A 20634-nucleotide genomic window follows, 5' to 3' on the forward strand; every position below is an offset into this window, starting at 1 on the left:
ACCTCTCTCATTTTTTTTTTTTTTTTTTTTGGCCAGTCCTGGGCCTTGGACTCAGGGCCTGAGCACTGTCCCTGGCTTCTTCCCGCTCAAGGCTAGCACTCTGCCACTTGAGCCACAGCGCTGCTTCTGGCCGTTTTCTGTATATGTGGTGCTGGGGAACCGAACCTAGGGCCTCGTGTATTCGAGGCAGGCACTCTTGCCACTAGGCTATATCCCCAGCCCATCACCTCTCTCATTTTTCTCCCACCTTCTCTCCTCCCCAATTCCCTCCCTTCCCCCATTTCATTTTTTATACTTTCTTTGAATTTGGTTTTGCTGTCCTTTTCAGAATGGAATCCTAGACCATTAATTTGGATCCTTTCTCCATCACTTCCTCCCTTCCCTCTCTTTCTCCTCCCTCCCTTCCTCCCCCTTTCCCCCCTCTTTCTTTCTTTCTTTCTTTCTTTCTTTCTTTCTTTCTTTCTTTCTTTCTTTCTCCCCCAGCTCTCTGTTTTTCAGGACAGGGTTTTATGCAGCCCAGGCTGGCCTGGTATTTGATCTTCTGAAGTTTCAGATGTTCTGGGACTACATGTGTACACCACCACATCCTGGCTTTTAAAACTTGTATTTAAAGTTACTAGTATACATTTAAGCCCTACTTTAGCTGTGTCCCATAAATGTTTGTGTAGTTCAGTGTTAGGGGTTAAACTTAATGTCTTGTGCATGCTCAGCAGAAGTTCTACCACTGAGCTATATCCCCAGTCTTCTTATCTTCAGTATCATTCAATTAAGAATTTTTTCTAATTTGTTATAATTTTTCTTTGACTAGAGTTATTTAGAATTGTTTTCCTCCCCCTCCCTCTCTTTCTCTTCCTCCCCCTCCTTTCTACTCCCTCTCCCACTTCCTCTCCCTTTCCCCCTCCTCCTTTCACCTCCTCCTCCTCTTCCTTCTCCTCTACTTCCTCCTCCTTTTTCTTCTTTCTTCTTCTTGCCTTGCACATGCTGTCCTTGTAGAGGACTTCCATTTCCCCAAAGTGATTTGTCAAGGTATTTTTCTATCAGAGACTGTTTTCTTCTTAAGTGAAATCCTTGCTAAGCCTGTTGTAAAGAGTATGCATTAAGTTGACACCAGTGGCTCACACCTGTAATCCTAGTTACTCAGGAAATTGAGATCTGAGGATCAAGTTTCAGAGCCCACCTAGGCAGGAATATCCATGAGACTCTTACTTCCAATTAACCATCAAAAAGCCAGAAGTGGAGCTATGGCTCAAGTGGTAGAGCACCAGTCTTGAGTGAAAAAGCCAAAAGACAGTGCTCAGGCCCTGAATTTAAGCCTCAACACTGGTGGGTAGGTGTGTGTAGGTCTGTGTGTGGCCCCACTCACACCTACACACACAAGAGTATGCATTAAAATCAAACCCAAGCCATCCTCAAAGCATTCACGCTAAAATGTTAACAGTATTTATATTTGGATTGTGCAGTTGTAGGAGCCATTAATTTTCTTTTATGCTTGTTTAGATTTTATCACTGAGCATATTGTTTATGTAATTAGACACTTTCAGACAGGAAAACATCTCTACCCACAATCCCAGTACCCTAATGTAATGGTTTTCACTTCTCTAGAAAATCTCTCTATTTTTTTTTTTTATAACAATCAACTGGATCCAAATAGGAGACTTCAAACATTGTCCTTGGATGAATGCCACCTGCACAGCAGTGCAAATTTAGTTGCCCTTTTGGAGGATTCAGGAACAAGCAGACTATGAGACATTGCAGATGGGTGCCTTGAGGCTTTATGCACACCATCATTTAGGCAGCGAGGGAGGGGCTACGTCATCCTCAATTCACAGCTGAGGGAACTGAGTCTCAGACAGGTTGAGTAGTACAAGTGATCCAGCTAGGAAGTGGCAAGGCTGGGATGAGAACCATGGTATTTGGAGCCAAAGCCCACTTTCCTCTGCCTTGGCCTCTTCCCCTCACAGTACCTGGTGGGATTGCAGCCGAGTCCTTGACTTTCACTCCCCTGGAGGACATGATCTTCCTCAAGTGGGAGGAGCCCCAGGAACCCAACGGCCTTATAACTCAGTATGAGGTGAAAAGGGGCCCCAGGTGGGAGGTGTAGGTGGGAGGATGAGGTGGGCATCTTGGTTCCTTCTACTATGACTAGGGTCTGTGACCTGTGGGTTTTGGACAGGAAGAAGTGGTAAAATGCCTAGAAGCCTGGCTGGAAGGGAGCCCACAGTCCTGCTGGGTCTCTCTACCCAGTGCATCCCTAGCTTCCCTGGAACATGGCAGATGTCAGGCTGTTGGATCAAGGCTGCCCATCTCTGTTCTTGTTCCACTTCACTGTCCATCCTACCCTCAGATCAGCTATCAGAGCATTGAGTCCTCAGACCCAGCAGTGAATGTGCCAGGCCCACGACGCACCATTTCCAAGCTTCGCAATGAGACCTACCACGTGTTCTCCAACCTACACCCTGGTACCACCTACCTGTTCTCTGTGCGAGCTCGCACTGGCAAGGGATTTGGCCAGGCAGCCCTCACTGAGATCACCACCAACATTTCAGGTGAGCTTGTCTGGCTCTGGCCCAGCCTCTGTAGAGGAGATCAATCCCAAGGTACCTGGAGCACTAGGGGAGGGGAGTGGGGGCATCCTGAGGGTTGTTACATAGGACCTTTGCTGAGGTAAAGGTCAGTTTGGGGGTTGATGTCAGGGATTAGGGAGGATTGCACCCGAGGGGTCAGGAGACTATGGTTGTTGGAATCTAGGGTTGAGGTCAGAGGTCAGTGCCCAAGGTCCAGAGTCAGGGAAGTTTGGGTCAGAGGGAACAAGGATGCTATGGCCCCAGAGAGGACTGAGGATGGAGATGGATGGGGCGGGAATGGCTAGGCTCCAAGCTGTGTTCCTGTGTCCTTCCCTAGCTCCCAGCTTTGATTATGCCGACATGCCGTCACCCCTGGGCGAGTCAGAGAACACCATCACCGTGCTTCTGAGGCCGGCCCAGGGCCGAGGTGCACCCATCAGGTGGGAAGGCCTGCATGGAGAGGCCCCTTCTCTGACCCAGAGCCCCACCCCAGACCAGCTTCCTTGCTGCCCTCAGCCTTTTCGGGGGCTGAGTAGAAGAGGTCATCCTGGGATCAGGGGCAGATAGAAGTTGATGGTCAAGCCCCCACCCCTCACCCCAAGCCATGGGTGGCTGTTATGCTTCCTGGACAGTGTCTAGCCTAGAGAAGGGACTGTACAGGACTTTCTGGGAAGACTTCCCTCAGACACCTGGGAGAAGTGAAACTCTGGGAGCCCTGTATCTTCTAGCTCCGTTCCTTGAGACACAGGGATGGGCTTTTCAGAAGGCTAGTACAGCCGTCCAGACAGTGCTGTCTTTAGAGTGGCTTTCTCTCTTCTCTCAAGAGGAAGGGGCTGCTCATGCATGCTGGCTGCCTCTGCTGGGGGTCTTTTATGATAAAGATGTGGTGTAAGCCAGGTACTGGTGGCTCCCAACTGTAATCCTACCTACTCAGGATGCTGAGATCTGAAGACTGTAGTTTGAAGCCAGCCCAGGCAGACAAATCTGAGAGATCCTTACCTTCAGTTAACTAGCAAAAAAATAGGAGTGTGACTCAAGTGGTAGAGCACCAGCTTTGGATGAAAAAAGCCAAGTAAGGCTAGGCTTTTGTGGGGTACTGAGTTCAAGCTCCAGTACAGGCACAAAAGCAAACAAACAACATCGAAACCATGTGATGTGTGGCAGGGAGGGGTGAGTGTGTGAGAGGCATGTACAGGGGAGATAGGATTGTGTACGTGTGTGAGAGCTTGAAGAGTGTGTGGGTACTCACTGTTGGCTAGATACTGTGCTAGGGACTTGGTGTGCACGGTCATTTTAGCCTCATGCAGCCCCATGCCCTCACTGTGTATGTCAGGAAACTAGTATAGACAAGCCCCTAAGGTCCCATGGCTATGAGTGGTAAGGCTGGGATTCAGACAACAGGACTGTCTGCAAAGCCCATTTCTCCTCTGGAAGCCACAGAGTCTCTCCATCCTTTGGGCCTCTCCCTTTCCTCTGCAAAGGTGCATGCATGGGGAGCGAGTCATGGCCTTTGGTGGGGGACATGAGGGTCTCAGTCAGTCTCTAAAAATGTCCTAGTAGATCTTTGCTTCCTTCTTACTCTCTTCTCCTCATCTGCTGGGTCTCCTCCATATTTATTTACCATAGCAGATCTTGTCCTGGGCTGATTCTCAGACCCACAGGGACACTCAGGAAAAAGGGAGCACAATTTGCTTTTGCTAGGACCCTAGACCCTTCTGCGGCTGAATTGAGGAGGTCTTGGAAACTGTCCTTTTTCCTTGTCCTCTTGATGGATCTGTGAACTCGACTAGTCAGAGTCCCTCAGGGGTTGTGATGACCAGCGTGGGCAGGGGCAGAGAGGAGGGACATGGACGAGGACAAGGCTGGATGGCAGCATGACCCAACATATCCCTTGCCCTCCTGGGCCTCAGTTTTCTTATTCCATAAAGACAGTCCTTGAGAAACAGTTAAGGTCAGCTGTCATCATTTCTGAGTGACTTGGGACACTGAGAAGTCTGACTCCAGCCTTGGGAAGCAGAGGCAGATAAAAGCCTAGGCTGGTATTTACAATGGACTAGAAATGGAGAACAATCCCATGTGGTGGCTTAAGCCCGGAATCACTGGATACTGCAGAGAAAAAGCTGGAAAAGTCCCCCCACTCCCTCATTGCTGTCATAGAGAATGTTACAGGCTGAGATGTGCTGGTGCTGCCATGGGAAATATTTAAATGTCTCACTGCTCACATAATCACCCTCAGCTTTGTCCCACAGTGGAGTTGGAGGAGCTCACAGCAAAAACCCATTCAGCAGAGAGCTGAGATAAACAGGCCCACAGCTTTCAGGAGAAGGGACAAGTCAGAGTGGGTAGGTGAGCAGGATGGGAGAGAAGGCCTCAGATTTGCAGAGGAGAGGCTCATAAAGACTGATAGGGCACTTGAAATGTAGCTTCAAGGATGTCCTTGTTTGCTTAGTGACCATCCCTTCTACTAGAAGTCAGTTTAGGGAAGACCAGATCCCCCGGCACCCAGCACAGGCTCACTTTCTGCATGAATGAATAAGTGAATGAGTGTCTGGTATAATCCAGTTCCTAATTTACCAAGGCCCAGAAAGGAACCATTGGTAGCTTTGGATCAGATACCAGAGGACTCACTGAGAAGAGAGGCAGGGGTAGGGCTTAAAACATGGTACCATGGGCAGGACCATGATTCCCTGGGCCGTGGAGAGTGGCAGCAGCAACTGTGGATACACACTAGCTAAACTGTCTGATCTTTGTCTCTGTACCCTGAATTACTCCTGTTTTACAGAGGAATTAACAGAGGTCCTAGGGAGGTAAGGTGACTTACTCAGCTAGGAAAAAGGGACAACCATATAGGTAGTCCTCAGGGGGCCCTGATCCTGAAGCCCTAGCCACCAGATGGTTCTGCAGTTCACCTGGCCTGCTGTGGCCACTTGCACTGTCCCTTCCCTGTCCAGTGTGTACCAGGTGATTGTGGAGGAGGAGCGGCCCAGGCGGCTGCGGCGGGAGCCAGGTGGCCAGGACTGCTTCCCGGTGCCTCTGACCTTTGAGACAGCGCTGGCTCGGGGCCTGGTGCACTACTTTGGGGCCGAACTGGCAGCCAGCAGTCTTCCTGAGGCCACACCATTCACCGTGGGTGATAATCAGACCTACCGGGGCTTCTGGAACCCACCGCTTGAGCCCAGGAAGTCCTACCTCATCTACTTTCAGGCAGCCAGCCACCTGAAGGGGGTGAGGGGCCAGCTGGGCCATGGTGAGGGAGGTTGGGGTGGTGGATGGAAGGCTGAGGATGCCTTGGAGCAGCATGCCACAGACCCTCAGATTCCATTCTTGCCCTTTCCATAGCCCTACTTTCTTCCCTTGAGCTCTACCTTCCTGATTCTAGGCTCTTCCCCACAGAGCTCTACCTCTGTTCCTGAACCTTCTTCCCCTCACTGCCTCATGTCCGGGCCCCAGCTTAGTCCTTGCCTTTCCTGAGGCCCTGCTTTCTATCCAGGCACCTCTTCCCAAGGAGATCATCTCATCATCCTGCTTTTACATCTTTAGGTAGAAGCCTGGCTTCCTTCCAAGGCCACACCCTACTCTCCAGGCTCCTCCTACCTCAGATTGCTCCTTCCTGGGCTTCTTTAGTTGCGTCAGACTCCTAGGCCTAGGCTCCACCCTCATGTATGAAGTCCCACCACCCCTTCAAGCTGTTTCTCTGCTTCTGATTTTAATCCCTCTTTCTCAAGTCACTGCTGTATTAATAGAGCAATCCTTTCTAGGATCCATCCCCTAGTCCTGCTCAGTGTAGTGTCATGATCATTTGACAAAGCCCTTGCCAGGCCCAAGAAACCCAGACTGAGGTTCCTATCTGGGAGGTTCCTGTTCTTAGTGGTACTGAGATGGCCCTGTCTGTGCTTCCAGGAAACCCGGCTGAATTGCATCCGAATTGCCAGGAAAGGTAAGTCTGTTGGGTTCCTTCAGTTTCTCATGGTGGAGCACTCTCTTTCCTGCACAGCTCTGGGGAGGTGGGTCCTCAGGACCCACCCCTTCAGCAGGAAAGAGTCACCATGCTTGGACCTTGAAGGTGGGGGTACCAGTTCTGGTTTCTGTACCTAGTCCTTTCCCTGTAGTGATAGAGACACTGGATGAGATAGCCTGGTGCTGGTGGTGTAGGGATTGTCCTCTTCTAGACGTGGAATGGGGTTGGTTATGTCTTGACATGCCCTGACCATGCCATAGATACGTATATGTTTCCTCCATCATCTCACAGGAGGTCAAGAGGGGCAGGTCTGCAGGCCCCAAGTATGCTTTCCTGCCTTCTGCTGGAAGCTCAGGGGTCTGGAGCAGTGGAGAGGCAGGGGCCCACTCCTGATGGGGGAACAGTTTTCACCTAACACAGAATACAGAAGGCATGAGGGGTGTGGGGAAGAGATGGATCTGCTTGAAAGGCAAGGCAGTGCCTAGGAGCTGAGCTGGCCTTTGTGCATGTGTTTGAGCAGCCAGGTCTGTTCTTTGGGGCTCAGACCTCTTTAGGCAGGACTTTATGATTCCTGTGTTCCCTCTGATCCTGTCTTGCTTTGCCCTCTCCAGCTGCCTGCAAGGAGAGCAAGCGACCCCTGGAGGTGTCACAGAGGTCGGAGGAAATGGGCCTCATCCTGGGCATCTGCGCAGGTGGCCTTGCTGTCCTTATCCTCCTCCTGGGGGCCATCATTGTTATCATCCGCAAGGGGTGAGTGAGGCTGGTACCCTGGTTGACCTGTGGCTCCTGCCCCTAGAAGGCCTGGTGGGCACAGAGGAGCTCGGCTGGGGTTTGGCAGTACAGCTATGTGGCATGTGTATGGATGGACCTGAGCTGGGTACTGGGAAGCCAGAATATTGAGCAAATGAGGTTTCTGCAGAGCACTATGGCTGGTGCAGGTCTGGCAGGTGTCACCATCCTGGGCAGGGTGCTCTGCCTAGTACCAAGAGCTGTGCTGGAAGCATGCACTGCCCTCCTGTGCCTGCATGGGCTGTGCTAATAGAAAGGTGTGAAGGTGACCTGACTTCGAATCCTTAGCCCGTTGCATCTCCAGCCAACTTGTTTGTCCTGACCAAAGTGCCTGTTGTGGTGGACCCCATTCAGGGAGGTGATGCTCACTTTCCTTCCAAACAATGTGCGGAGCCATGTGTGTCTCCCAAGACCTCTTCCTTACTTGTTCTCCAGCTTGACCTGGACTCTGCTACTGTGGACCCCACCACAGTCCTCCTGGGCTTGTAGCGAAGCAAGCCTCATGTTGGGGTGGGATTGTTTTCTGGTGCACTTTATACAGCTTCACTTAGGATCCACAGAACTTAGGACTAGAGATGCAGGGCGTGGGATTCTAAGACTCTCAGAACTTGGAATTGTACAGGCCTAGAGCCTCTGAGGGAGAGCTGCCAGGTAGTGTAGGGACATCTAGTCTAGTGGTTTTGAACCTTTTTAAAACAACAGAACCTGTCTGCAAAACACCAACATAAAACAAAACAAAACAAAACAAAAAACCCCCAACAAACACAACTCCATAAAACTGCCCAAACTTTCTCTAGGGGTCTGGTACACAGAGAGGAGCTAGAGGCAGGCGTGAACTCCAGAGACCTTTCTGGTCTGCCACCCCTATGCCACCTCATTCCTAATCAGGAAGCCCCAAGGCAGTGTGGCCCCAGCATCTTAGCTTCTGAGTCCCAAAGGGGATGACAGTGGTCACTCCAGGGATCAGAGGCAGAGCCAGCCTGGTCTCACCCCACCTGAGCCCTGGTTCCTATAGTTGCTGCTGCTGCCAGGCTGGGCACACACGCGTAGGTTGGCACTGCATTTTTGGGGTTCCCAGGGACAGACAAGTAAGGTCTAGAGAGATGATAGAGAACTGGCCAGGGCCAGCTTTGCCTGAGGCTGGGCATCAGCAGGGGAGTCAGGCTATGCCAACAGAGAGGGCAGGGTGGGAGTAGCCTACCCAAAGCTTCAGACTCTGAGTTCCTTCCTGAGTCCCTGCACACCCTCATGAGACACAACAATTTAAATTATCACATAATGAGTAATTACTGTGTTCCAGGAGCTCTGTACACACCGTCCATTAGTGCCTTCTTGGTTACTGCCACCCATTGTGTGCCAAGTATCATCTGGCACTCAGGATCCAACAGAGAACATTTTTTTCCTGGGTCCTGGCAGATCAAGCAAGTCTGATTCCCTTTTTACTGATGAAGAACCTGTAATTAAAGCAAGTTGCTATAGCTGGGTGCTTGTAGTTCACGCCTAGCTTCTCAGGAGGCTGAGATCTGAGGATCATGGTTCGAAGTCTGCCAAGGCAGAAAACCTGAGAGACTTATTTATAATTAATCAGAAAAACAAAAAGCCAGCCTTGATGAGAAAAGCTAAGGGAGAACATCCTGACCCTGAGCTCAATCCCCAATATTGGCGTACACACACACACACACACACACACACACACACACACGCACACTCGTCTATGTTTCTCAGTTGAGGGGATGGGTTTCATTTAAATCCAGGCCTAAATATGAATGAGGAGGGCTCTACTGTAGGTACACTGCAACAAATAGCAAGTCCCTGAACTTCTCCCCAGCAGGAGGTCTAGAGAGACAGGAAGTGGCTTGGGGTGGGGAGGAATGGATAGAGGGATATTTGAGATCCTAGAAATCTCTCTTTAAGCTGAGGCCATATGGGGGTATCACCTCTCTGCCCTGAAAATAGAACATCTGGCTAGGATCTGGCTAAGAGAAGTGGGGTCAGAGCTGTTGCCTGGGCATCAATCACCTAGAGACCCCATTCCTCTCTTGCTATCTCAAACTCCTCTCAAGGCTACTCTAGAAGTACCCAGGACTCCCTCCTCCTACCTGTACCTGTTTTTCTTCTAAAAGTACTAGAAGTCCCACTTCTAGTACCCTGTTGTATCTTCTCTGAGACACTGAGTTCCCCAGGACTCATCCAGTTTGCATTGTGGGATGTTGTGGCACAGAGATCAGTTTGGGGTGCAAATGTAATTGGCAGAGTAGGCCTGAAGGGGCCTTGGGAGAGGTTCTGGGGTCAGGGTCCTAGGCTTGGAGTCTGCTTTGGATTCTGCCATTACTCCTTGTGACTCGATGTTCCCATCTGTTCTGGCTTCTCATTGTGGGTTGGTGCAGTGATGTAGGGATTTTTTTGCTGTGTCACTGGGGTTGGAACCCAGGGCCTTGTGCAGGTATGCTAGGCAAGTGCTTGGCCTTAGAGCCACATTTCCAGCTCAATGTGAGGCTTTTGGTTCATGCTGGGTTTCAGGTGCCTTGTGAGGGGGCAGCCTGTCTCTGGTGGACTCCTCACCTAGGGGCAGTTGTGGGGAGGCAGGCTCTAGGTTCGCATGGAGAGCCTGTTGGATCCCCTTCCTCCATTCTCAGCTACTTTCCTTCCTAGGCTGAAACAAAGGGTGTCTCCTCCACTCCAGGCTCTCAGGGTCTGCAGGTGTGAGCCTGAGGGTGGGGGCTGTTTACAGGCAGGAGAATAGTCCTGGGTGAGTTTGTGTGTGTGGAGGGTACTGACACTATTTGTGAATACAAGTCAGTGTGTGACCCTTCATTTAAAAATGTATGAGTGTGTTTCTGTGTGTGAGCATGCATGCATCTGTGAGCGTGCATTTTTGTGCATGGTGTGCATGTGTGTCCTGCTTTCTGTATGTGTGTTTGTGTGACCATGAGTACTATGGATCCCCCAGGCCCTTAATTCCAGTAGTGGGTTTGGGGAAGGTTCTGGATGGGCTTCTGCTCCTGGCCTCTGATGTGTTAGCCCGGCTGGCCCTCAGGATGGGGAAGTCCTGGCCAGCCCCTTCCCTACCTCGGGAATCCCTGGCTCCCTCCTGGCTGGTGTCACTCAGCCCAGCCTTGGTGGAAGCACCCCCTCCCCCCAACTATTGTTCTCTTTGCATGCTGCCAGGAGGGACCGCTACGCCTATTCCTACTACCCGTGAGTAGCTCTGCTGGCCCAGGTGCACCGTGGCCATGCCTCCCACCCCACCCTCTCTATCTGGGCCTAGCCTAGTATCAGCCCCACTCCTCAGCCATCTCTGCCTTGGGGTGCCCATCCTTGCTCTGTCTCCGGGCTTCATCTTCAGTCTTGAGTCCCGGTCCTGAGCATTGGTTTTGTAGCCAGTCAGTTGCTTTGCTGCTTTTGCCCATTCCCCAAGGAGGGATTAGAATAAGGTCCCAGGACTGCAACTGCCTCTGTATCTGTATGGGGAAGGGCTGCTGCTGATTGCATTTGGTGAGCTGAAGGGTGGAGGCTGAGCCGCTCTCCTTCTCAGCCCAAGATCTCTGACTGCTGGGTCTTTACTCTGCCTTGGAGTGTCCAGCCCCACATATCCATCACCCTTCTGCAGGAAGCCAGTGACCATGACCAAGGCCACCGTCAACTACCGCCAGGAGAAGACACACATGATGAGCGCTGTGGACCGAAGCTTCACCGACCAGAGTACCCTGCAAGAGGATGAGCGGCTGGGCCTGTCCTTCATGGATACCCCTGGCTACAGCCCCCGAGGTGAGTGCCCCCCTTCTGCCTCCCTCTCCTCCCACCTCCCTCTTCCCTCATCCAACCAAGGCACCCTCCGAGTGCCTGCTGCATACCGGCACTGGCCAGGAAACCCAGAGAAGGAGCTGGGGTGTGTTTGCATGACTAGGGAAACCTCAAGGAACTCAGCCAGCATCACAGGGACACAGGATCCAGTGACAGTTGTCACAATGGAGCAGGTACTGCTGTGGGATTGCATGGGCCAGAGCGGCCTCACAATTCATTGAGTGCTTGCTGTGTGAAGGAAGGGGATCTAGGTATAGAGGGGGATTGGAGTCACACAGACCTGGGCTGGCCTCTAGACCTCCTGCTTAGCTGTGTGGGGGAAGTCACTTGATCTCTCTGGATATCTGTTTCTGTGTGTGGACCATCTCTGATAGTTAACAAACTTCCCTTTAAGGTTGGTGTGAGAACTAATAAGATAATGTATAAATTATGTCCAGCTGTGTCTGACGATCTTGATGGAGTGAGTCGCCATTAAGTGCTAGGAGTGTGCTAAAAAGTCACCAAAGTGTAGCATACCCTAGTGATGCCCAGTGGTGAATTAGAACATTAGCCAGGTGTTCCTCCCACTAATCCCTCTATCTCCCTCATGGACCCTGAAATTGGTATTGGAGGTAGTTTTACTATGTGTGCATATATCCTCAGAAAATGCATTGTGTAGTTTTATTCACTTTTCAATCTTTATTAAAATGAAGACATACTCTTTCAGTCCAACATCTCATTTCTGATATGTATCCATGTGTATGTTTTTGTTACAGTGCCCTTATCTTTCTCTGATGTGTAGTTTTCCATTGTATGACACAGTTTAGTTCTTCATTCTGCCACCTGTAGCTATTCATTTGGTTTCTAGCTTTTTTTTTTATTTTTTTATTTCACAAATGAAGCTGCTGTGAGCATTCTTATGTGAGTCTCTAGGTGCCCCTGGATATGGGATTCTTGAAGTTGATTCTTTGGATTACAGAGTTTGTGCTTGTTAGATGGTGCTAAGTTGTTTCCTAAAGTGGCTTTGCCTGTTTTCATTTCTAGCAGTTATGCAAGACATTTTGTTACTCTATATCAGGATCAAAATATGCCAGTCCTTTTCCTTTTGCCAAACTAGTTTGTATAAGATGATAATTCTCTATGGTCCCAATTTGCATTTCTCTGATTACTAATGAGGTTGAACATATTTTCAAGTCATTATTGGCTATTCAGGTCTCTTCTTCCGTGAAATGTCTGTTCATGCCTTTCACCTAATTTTCTATTGGATTTTTTTCTTTTATTGGTTGCTTTCTTAGTGTTTTTTAGGAGTTCTTTATATATTTAGGATAATAATCATTTGTCACATATGAATTGCAAATATCTTCTCCCAATTTGTGGTACATCTTTCTAGGTTATTTATAGTGTCTGTGGATGAGCAGAATGTTTTTATTCTAATGCAGTCAAATTCATTGGTCTTTTGTGATTTCTACCTTTTGTGTTCCCTTAAAGAATTCCCTATGAAGTGAGGCCACAAAGTATTTTGTTTTTACTTTTTTCTCAAACTCTTAAATGTTATATTTCTCATATAGATATTTATTCACCTGGAATTGATCTTTTTTTTACCCCCCACCTAAGATTAATCAGCTGTATGGTATCATTTCTTACAGCTCAACCTTCCCCTTCTGATTTATAGGCACTCCCCTGCCTATCATGTATTCTTTTTTCGTGCATTTGTGGACTGGGTTCTGCTTCCTTAATCTCTTGCTCAGTCAGTTTGGTGATTCCTGTGCCCAAAGCACACTGCTATTTATCATGGATCTGCCTACTCTCTGTTCCTGAACAGCTAAGAATACAGCTGTGAGCTACTGGCCCAGGCTCAGGCTGCTTCTTAAGGGATGTTATTTGCTCATTGTAGTCAGTGGAAGGAAAATCTTGGGGTGCTACCAGAGTGTAAAAGAGAGTATCTTTTGTACCTGAGGATGTTGGGAGATGGGGAAAATGCCCATCTCTGAAGAAGCCCTGGGAATCCTCTGATGAGGATACAGACCCAGAGAAGTTGAGGGACTTGAGTTAGAGTTGAAATTCAGGTCTTCCATTCCAAAACCCAGTTTTTTATTTTCCCCTGGCCTTGACCCTCCCTGGAAGACCTCAGCTGTATCCATTGGTTACTCACAGATGCTCCACACTTATGATGAATCAGGGAAGAGCCTGGGGGAATCCTTGGCTAGTGACTTTGAAGCTATAGGCTGGTTCTAAACCTTCTTCCTTCTCAGGGGCTGCTACCTATGGGTGAGCTGATGCTTGTATATGGGAACATGGGGTGGGGCAGGAAGTGAGTCTCAAATCCCACAGGGGGATTCATGGACCAAGGGAGCAAGAAAGTGTTTTCTGGGGGGCCCAGGAAAGGAAGAGTCCTTTTGGGAACCTCATTATATGCAATCCTCCCTTTCTTTTCCTGATAGCTTCATTATAGAACATCTGTACCGGTCTTGGTCTCCAGCTCAGACCGTGGATTCAGCTCTCAGGATCTCAACCAGTTGGGGCCTTCTGTTGTTCCTTACCATTGTGAGCTAGACGTGGGCCTGCCAGCCCTTCAGGATCTCTGAGATCAACTGTTCCAGTCCCTGCAGCCCTCATTTGGCCCTTTTTCCAACTGGAGAACACTCTGGAGCTGGTAACTCAGGTCCATTAGGAGCACCAGGTCTCTTTGGTTCACTAAGTTCTCTTATTCAGCAGAAATCCATGAAATTTTTGCACACATCTTATGTGTTTGCCATGAAAGCTCCTTTGTATCCAAGATTTGTGATGGAGAAGGACCAGAACTCTAGTCAGCCAGCCACCCTGACTTTCTGGGACTCGTGGACTTTCTCTGTTTCCTGGAAATGACTAATGACAAATAACTAATAATGCCAACTGCTGCTATGAGCAGGTGCTTTCCATGTGCTGGTTGCTTTAGGCATTATTTTAGTATTTGTATTGGATATTGGGTAGAAGCCTTTCTAAAATCTTCATTGGACATGTGAAAATAGAAGTTTAGAGAGTAAGTGAAGTCCACAAGGACATGCAGAAGTAGGGTTTGATCGGAGATCTGTCTGTCTCTAGAGCCTTCTCTCATTCTCTCTCATCCTCTTATCGCCTGAGGATGTTTCATGAGACAAACAGAAAGTGTCCTCTGCAGAAGGTGTTTGTGAATGGTCTACATTCATTCAGATGTAAAATGCATCAAACCAACCATGTCGGAATTCCTACCAGTTCTTACGTGGTGGGGGGTGGGGGAAGCCTGTTTGTTTTCATTTATATCAGAATTTCACTCTCTTTTCAATCAAAGAGCCCCCCTCCTTCTCTTCTTCCTCTTTCTCCTCTTCTTTCTCCTTTTACTTCTCTACTCCCTCTCTTCCCTTTCCCCCTCCTCCCCCCTTCTCTTTATCCTCTTCCTCTTCCTCTTCCTTCTCCTCCTCCTTTTCTATTCATGGAATACCTCAAAGTCATCTCGCAGCCTCTTTTCTTTGACAACACTTCATTTTCCCCATTTGTGAGAGTAAGGCTGCGGGGGCATCTGGCCACCACAGTTTAACTGGCATTTGAGCTGCTTCCAGCTTTAAGCAACCAAGACATTCAGATAAAACATAGGAAACAATAGTTTCCAAATGTAGAACTCAGGCAGTTCAGGACTGACTCTTGATAGGTGATAGAAAAATGGAGGGAGGTCCTATCCTAGCCTTGACTTTCTTCCTGGAGAGGGATACAAACCAGAGAGGGATACAAACAGAGAGGGCAGTCTTCCGGATTTGGCTGGGGTTTGGGGAAGCTGAGCTCTTCAGGGATGTCTGCTCTGGGGATTCTGTGTTTATTCTGTCAGTTTGTCACTGAATAGAGTTGTAAGCTGGATGCTGAGGAAGACTCCCCTGAGAGGGGGTCATTTTGGCTGAGATCTGAGGGATGAGTATGGGGCTTACAAGGCACAAAAAGTAGGGGGCAGACAGATGGGTATGGAGGCAGGGAGAACAGCCTGTGTGAGACTCAGGGAAGGGAGGGGCAGGCACCTAGGACCCCAGAGTGTCCCATGGCCCCCACCAGCTCAGGCCTCGCAGAGAATGGCTGTGAGAAGTGCTAAGGGCACTGTGAATCCTTGGCCTCACTAGGATGGGAGGAGGGAAATGAGTGGGAGGAAGTGTCCAAGGAACAATAGAGGCTTTCTCAGCCTCATACCCAATCTCTAGAACCAGGGTGCAAGGCTGAGTCAGAGAGCCAGGAAGGGGTTATACCTGGGGGCCCAGGGCTATGAGTGGCACTCTGAACCCCACTACCCTGGCCCCTTTGGCCAGGCCCAGCCCGTGCTGACAATAGAAATGCTGGCATAGGGGAAACACTGCTATTCAGGTGCCCGACATTTGTCTGTGGAACAGGCGGCGGCAGCTAATTTTGATTGGCTCCTCTTTGAATGTGGGACTTTCTGGGAGTTGCCAGTGTTGCAGATTGTTCCCTGGAAAGGGAGAAGGAGGGGAGGTGGGGGGGGGGCTCTGAGGCCTCATGGGGTGAGGCTTCATGGGGTAGAGCGGGGACGTCACAGGATGAATGGGTGGCAGGGCCACGAGACCCTCCAGAGGTCACCTGATGTGACCTGCCCATTTCACAGATGGGAAACCTGAGTTGTGGAAGGGAAGGTGCTTCTCCAGGGTCATATAGGAGCTCCAGGGACCTGTCTAGCTACTCTCTATGTTGGCTGTGTGTCCCCTGTTCCTTGTTCTGTCCTCCAAGGTCATCTGGGACTCCCAGGCTAGAACATGTGTGTCAGAAGTCCCTATCCCTTCTTCTAACTACAGGAGACCAGCGCAGCAGTGGGGTCACTGAGGCCAGCAGCCTCCTGGGGGGCTCACCACGGCGCCCATGTGGCCGGAAGAGCTCCCCATACCACACAGGGCAGCTGCACCCTGCAGTGCGTGTGGCCGATCTTCTGCAACACATCAACCAGATGAAGACAGCAGAGGGCTACGGCTTCAAGCAGGAATATGAGGTGCACGTGCAGCCTGACCTCCCTGGCCTTGCCTGGCTCTCTTTACTTTGGATCTTGACCCTGGAGATTCTCAGCCTAACTCCAGTTGAACCCCTACTCTAACAGCAGCTAAAGCAATCTTTTTTTTTTTTTTTGGTGCCAGTCTTGGGGCTTGAACTCAGGGACTGGGTGGTGTCCCTGAGCTTTTATGCTCAAGGCTGGCATTCTACTTCCAGCTTTTAATTGGAGATAAGAATTACACAGACTTTTCTGCTGGGTCTGGCTTCAAATCATGATCCTCAGATCCCAGTCTCCCGAGTAGCTAGGCTTATAAGTATAAGCCATTGGCATCGAGCAACCTTTTTTGACCTTGACCTTGTTCCTGCTCCTAATATCAACTGACCTGGTTTCTCTCTGACATTCTAATTCTGGTTTGGTTTGTGAACTTAAACCTCATTTCATTCTCCATGTTTGGCCTGGTTATGATCCTATCAAAGTTGTCTCTACTTTGAATTGGGTCAAGTTCATCCACACTGACCTTGATCTAAAGTCAGGCTGATCTTGACCCTGACTTGAATCCTAAACTGTGTGTGAATTGTGACTTGGATCCCATCTTCCTTCCCTTTGGACCATAACCCCATCCTTATCCTAATTGTGTGTGTGTGTGTGTGTGTGTGTGTGTGTGTGTGTGCGCGCGCGCGCCAATAGTGGGATTTGAACTCAGGGTCTAGGTACTATCCCTTAGCTTTTTCACTCAAGTGGTGCATTACCACTTGAGCTACCATTTCTTACCTTTTGGTAGTTAATTTGAGATAAGAATCTTACAGACTTTCCTGCCCAGGCTGGCTTTGAACTGTGATCCTCAGATCTCAGCCTCCAGAATAGCTAGAATTTGCAGATGTGTACCACCAGTATCTGGCTTCTATGTCCTAATCTTAATCTGACTCTCATTTTTACCTTCTCCTCAACTGAAAAATTGAATTTGAACTATATTGTAAACTGTATTGCTCCTTCTTCTAAATTGTCTGAGTTCTGACCTTCTATTTCCCTATCCCTGATAAGTCTTGCTCATAAAAGGCTTCAAGTTTGACCTTGAATCTGGGCCCTTATCATGGCCACACCCCCATCCCACCTGTGACATTCCACATGAGGGGAAGGGGTCCTGTGAGTGTTGGGGATCCCCATCTCCCACTGACTACCTCTTTTCCTTTTGGCAGAGCTTCTTTGAAGGCTGGGATGCCACAAAGAAGAAAGACAAGTTCAAGGGGAACCGGCAGGAGCCAATGCCTGCCTGTGAGTGCTGGGGAAGGGGCTGAGTCTGGACAGAAGCTGGGAAGGAGTGAGGAAGGGGGAACATTCCCAGAGTGAACTTTGGGGTACCCACAAAAATTACAGTGGCTGCCGAATTGAGGCTATCCTACAAGTAGTACAGAGCATTGCACTATCTCTTACTCTCCTTTGTCCTGTGATGTGGGAAATTGTATCATTCTATTTTACAGAGATGGAAATTGAGACTTGGGAGGTAAAGACTTCCCAGCTCAGGTGATTACCTGAGCAGCACATGCCTTGGTTCTTCTCATCCTTGATTCCACAGCCCAGACTCTAACCTCTGGCCTGGTCTGCCTCCCATGGTGCCCAGAGCCTGCTGGTCAGCCCTGAGCCTTTATGTTATCTGCCTGCCCTGAAAAGCCCCACACCCAGCCTCAGAAAGCCTTTCCTAACAGCCCCAGCTCTGGGTTCCCTGGTACAGCCTTGTTCACCTGCTCTTTGTCCACAGATGATCGGCACCGAGTGAAACTCCATCCAATGCTGGGAGACCCCAATGCTGACTATATTAACGCCAACTACATAGACGTGAGTGCCTTGCCCTGTCGTTTTTGCTCACCTGGCCCAGCTTGCTCCAGGCTCACTTTCCAGGGAGGACAGAAATACTTCAGGAAGGGTTCAGATGGCTGAGTTGTGATACCTCTGGCTTCGTCATTCAGTGTCAGGATGCTGAGAGGAAGGGGGGACAGAGTGGTCAGTAGCCTTCAGGAAGTCTGGGGTTGGCTGAGAGATGGGGAGGTAGACAGCAAGGCCTACAGTCCGGGGAGGAGCCCACCTCAATAAACAGCCAGGGACTTGGAGAGAGGACTCTCATGATACTTAGTGAAGCTGGAGAGGTTAGGAAGGGCTGGATGGTGAGACCTGGAGTAGCAGGTTAAGTAAGGAGCTAGAGCTTTTTCCCAGAAGCACCCGAGAGTTTTTCTGGTGTTTCAACTGTGATCAGAATATCAGTGCATGTTTATTGAGTGTGTACTATGTGCCAAGCCCTTTATATCCAACCATGCACATCCTGACCTTCCTTTATAAATGAGGAAATGAAGCCGGGCTCCCGTGGCTGATGCCTGTAATTCCTAGCTACTCAGTAGGCTGGGATCTGAGGATCATGGTTTAAAGCCAGCCCTGACAGGAAAATCGGTGAGATTCTTATCCCCAACTAACCACCAGAAAGCTACAAGTGGCACTGTGGCTCGAGTGGTAGAATGTTAGCTTTGAGCTGAAGAGCTCAGGGACAGCACCCAGGCCCAGAGTTCAAGCCCCAGAACCAACAAAAAACAAAAACAAAAACAAAAACACAAGTGAGGAAACGGGCTTAGAGAGGTGCGGCTACTGGGCCTAGGTTATACCAATAATAGTAGAAGAGCCAAAAACTGAGCATGGTGGTACATACCTGTAATCCCAGCACTTGGGAGACAGAAGCAGGAGGATTGCAAGCTTGAGGTCAGCTTGAGTCACATAGTAATCCAAAGCCAACCTGAGCTACCTATGGAGACCTTCATTTCCAAAAGAGAAAGAAAAGAAAAAATTCAAACCTCAGCCTTCTTGTGTCTGGTCTTTGCTGCTAACCACCGAGGCTATCCTGCCACCTACTGTAGCTGTTAGATCTGGCTCCACTGGAAGGAGGGAGAGACAGGGCAGGCAGCCAGGAGCTTGGGCTTGGGTGTAAAGGATCGATGGGAGAGAGGCCAGGGCTGAGAGACTGCTCAGACTCCCTTACTCCCAGTAGCAAGCTGAGTTTGGGAGAACATTGCATTGTTTATGACATATATATATATATATATATATATATATATATATATATATATAATATATGAGCACCTGGCATCAGGGATAGGAATGTGAACAAGATCGGCCAGTCCTTGTTTTTCTAGTAGGGGAGATAAATATATGGAAAGTAATTTCAGACTAGGTCGGGTGGAGAGCTAGGGTTGTAGCTAGTGGGAGAGTGCTTGTCTAGCATGTCTAGGCTCTGGGTTTTATCCCCAGCACTGCAGAAAACAAAAGAGCCATTGCTTTATACAGATTAGCTGGGAAAACACAGACCAGTGCCCAACCATCAGCTCAGAGCCAGTGCTGGCTGTGCAAAGCAGGTAGCATGGAAGAGGCAGGGATGGAACTCCTCTGGGTGGCTACAGAGGAGAGGGAGCCTGGGCAAAGGCCATGGAGGAAGGCAAGAGCACTGAGGACAAGGTCATGAGGGCCTTTGGAGACCATCTCTCTCCCTCTTCCATTTCCCTCCTGAAGCCGGATGTGCCACTCCATGCTTCCCAGAATCCCTTGCTTCCTCCCCACCTTCCATCCTGTCCCATAGTTGGGGTGAGGGCCAGGCCTAGCCTTGCAGACTTGGGCAGTTCTGGTGACAATAGGCCTCTCCTTGGTTTTGTGAAGGTCCCAGATGCTTCTCTTGGGCCCTGGTAGGGACACTCCATTCCCTCTCCCTACCCTGAGCCTGGGCTATTCATCTCTGCTCTACCTCCCAGCTCGCATCAGTCACCCTTTCTGGCTGATTCTGTGGCCCATCCACCTCCATCTGCCTCTGGCCTAACATCTGTCTCTTTTGCTTTGTTCTGTACCCTCACTGGAAATTTTAAGATTCGGATAAACCGCCAAGTAAGTATCTCTCTCCCTCCTCCACCACCTCCTATCTGTGTATACACTCAGATTCTCCCACGGTCTCTGCCTGTCTTTTTTCCCCCCTCTCTCTCTCTGTCCCTGCTGTCCTTCCCCTGTCCCGAATGCCTGACACCAAACTGTCCATTTCAGCAGCCTGGCCAGGGGCTGCCCAGGGCTGACACTGCACAGTGCCCCTACCCCAGTCAGGTCACCCTCATCCTTCACCGTGGCAGGAGCAGTTGTGCCTGGGTGCTTTCCCAGCCAGTTCTGCACCAGCCACCACTCTCTGTTACCACTGCCCTCCAGCACCCCCATTCCTGATGGAACTCACCGCCTCTACCTTCTGCAGAGTCCTTGGGGAGGGAGGCGGTGGGAAGGTGCCCTGGGTGGCTGTGTCTTTGCTGCTTAGGGTCGAGGTCTTCCCAGCTACAGGTTAGTCCTAAAACTACTTTCCCTAGTGTTCAAGTCTGTTACCCAACAGTTTGTTTAAAGCTCAGCCCCAGCTAATTTGCCAATTTGGGTCTTTATTTTTTTTAATTGTATGATCTTTAATTTTTCACCCTTTAAGAATTAAACAAAACAAAAACAAACCCCTAATTCAACTGGCAATCTGATTTTTAGTATGCATGTTA

General features: G+C 49.6%; 1 protein-coding gene across 2 annotated transcripts in view; it reads left to right on the top strand.

Moving 5' to 3' along the window:
* Positions 1-20634, top strand: part of Ptpru (protein tyrosine phosphatase receptor type U) — a 67666-nt gene that overhangs the window by 31030 nt on the left and 16002 nt on the right. For both annotated transcript variants that reach the window (XM_048350698.1, XM_048350699.1), the window contains exons 9-18: positions 1962-2071; positions 2345-2546; positions 2902-3004; positions 5516-5789; positions 6465-6501; positions 7134-7272; positions 10922-11079; positions 15897-16087; positions 17284-17359; positions 17844-17920. In XM_048350698.1, coding sequence (XP_048206655.1) covers positions 1962-2071; positions 2345-2546; positions 2902-3004; positions 5516-5789; positions 6465-6501; positions 7134-7272; positions 10922-11079; positions 15897-16087; positions 17284-17359; positions 17844-17920 — 1367 coding nt within the window. The remainder of the gene's footprint in view (positions 1-1961; positions 2072-2344; positions 2547-2901; positions 3005-5515; positions 5790-6464; positions 6502-7133; positions 7273-10921; positions 11080-15896; positions 16088-17283; positions 17360-17843; positions 17921-20634) is intronic.

Source organism: Perognathus longimembris, chromosome 7 (assembly GCF_023159225.1).
Source record: "Perognathus longimembris pacificus isolate PPM17 chromosome 7, ASM2315922v1, whole genome shotgun sequence".
Taxonomy (NCBI): Eukaryota; Metazoa; Chordata; class Mammalia; order Rodentia; family Heteromyidae; genus Perognathus; species Perognathus longimembris.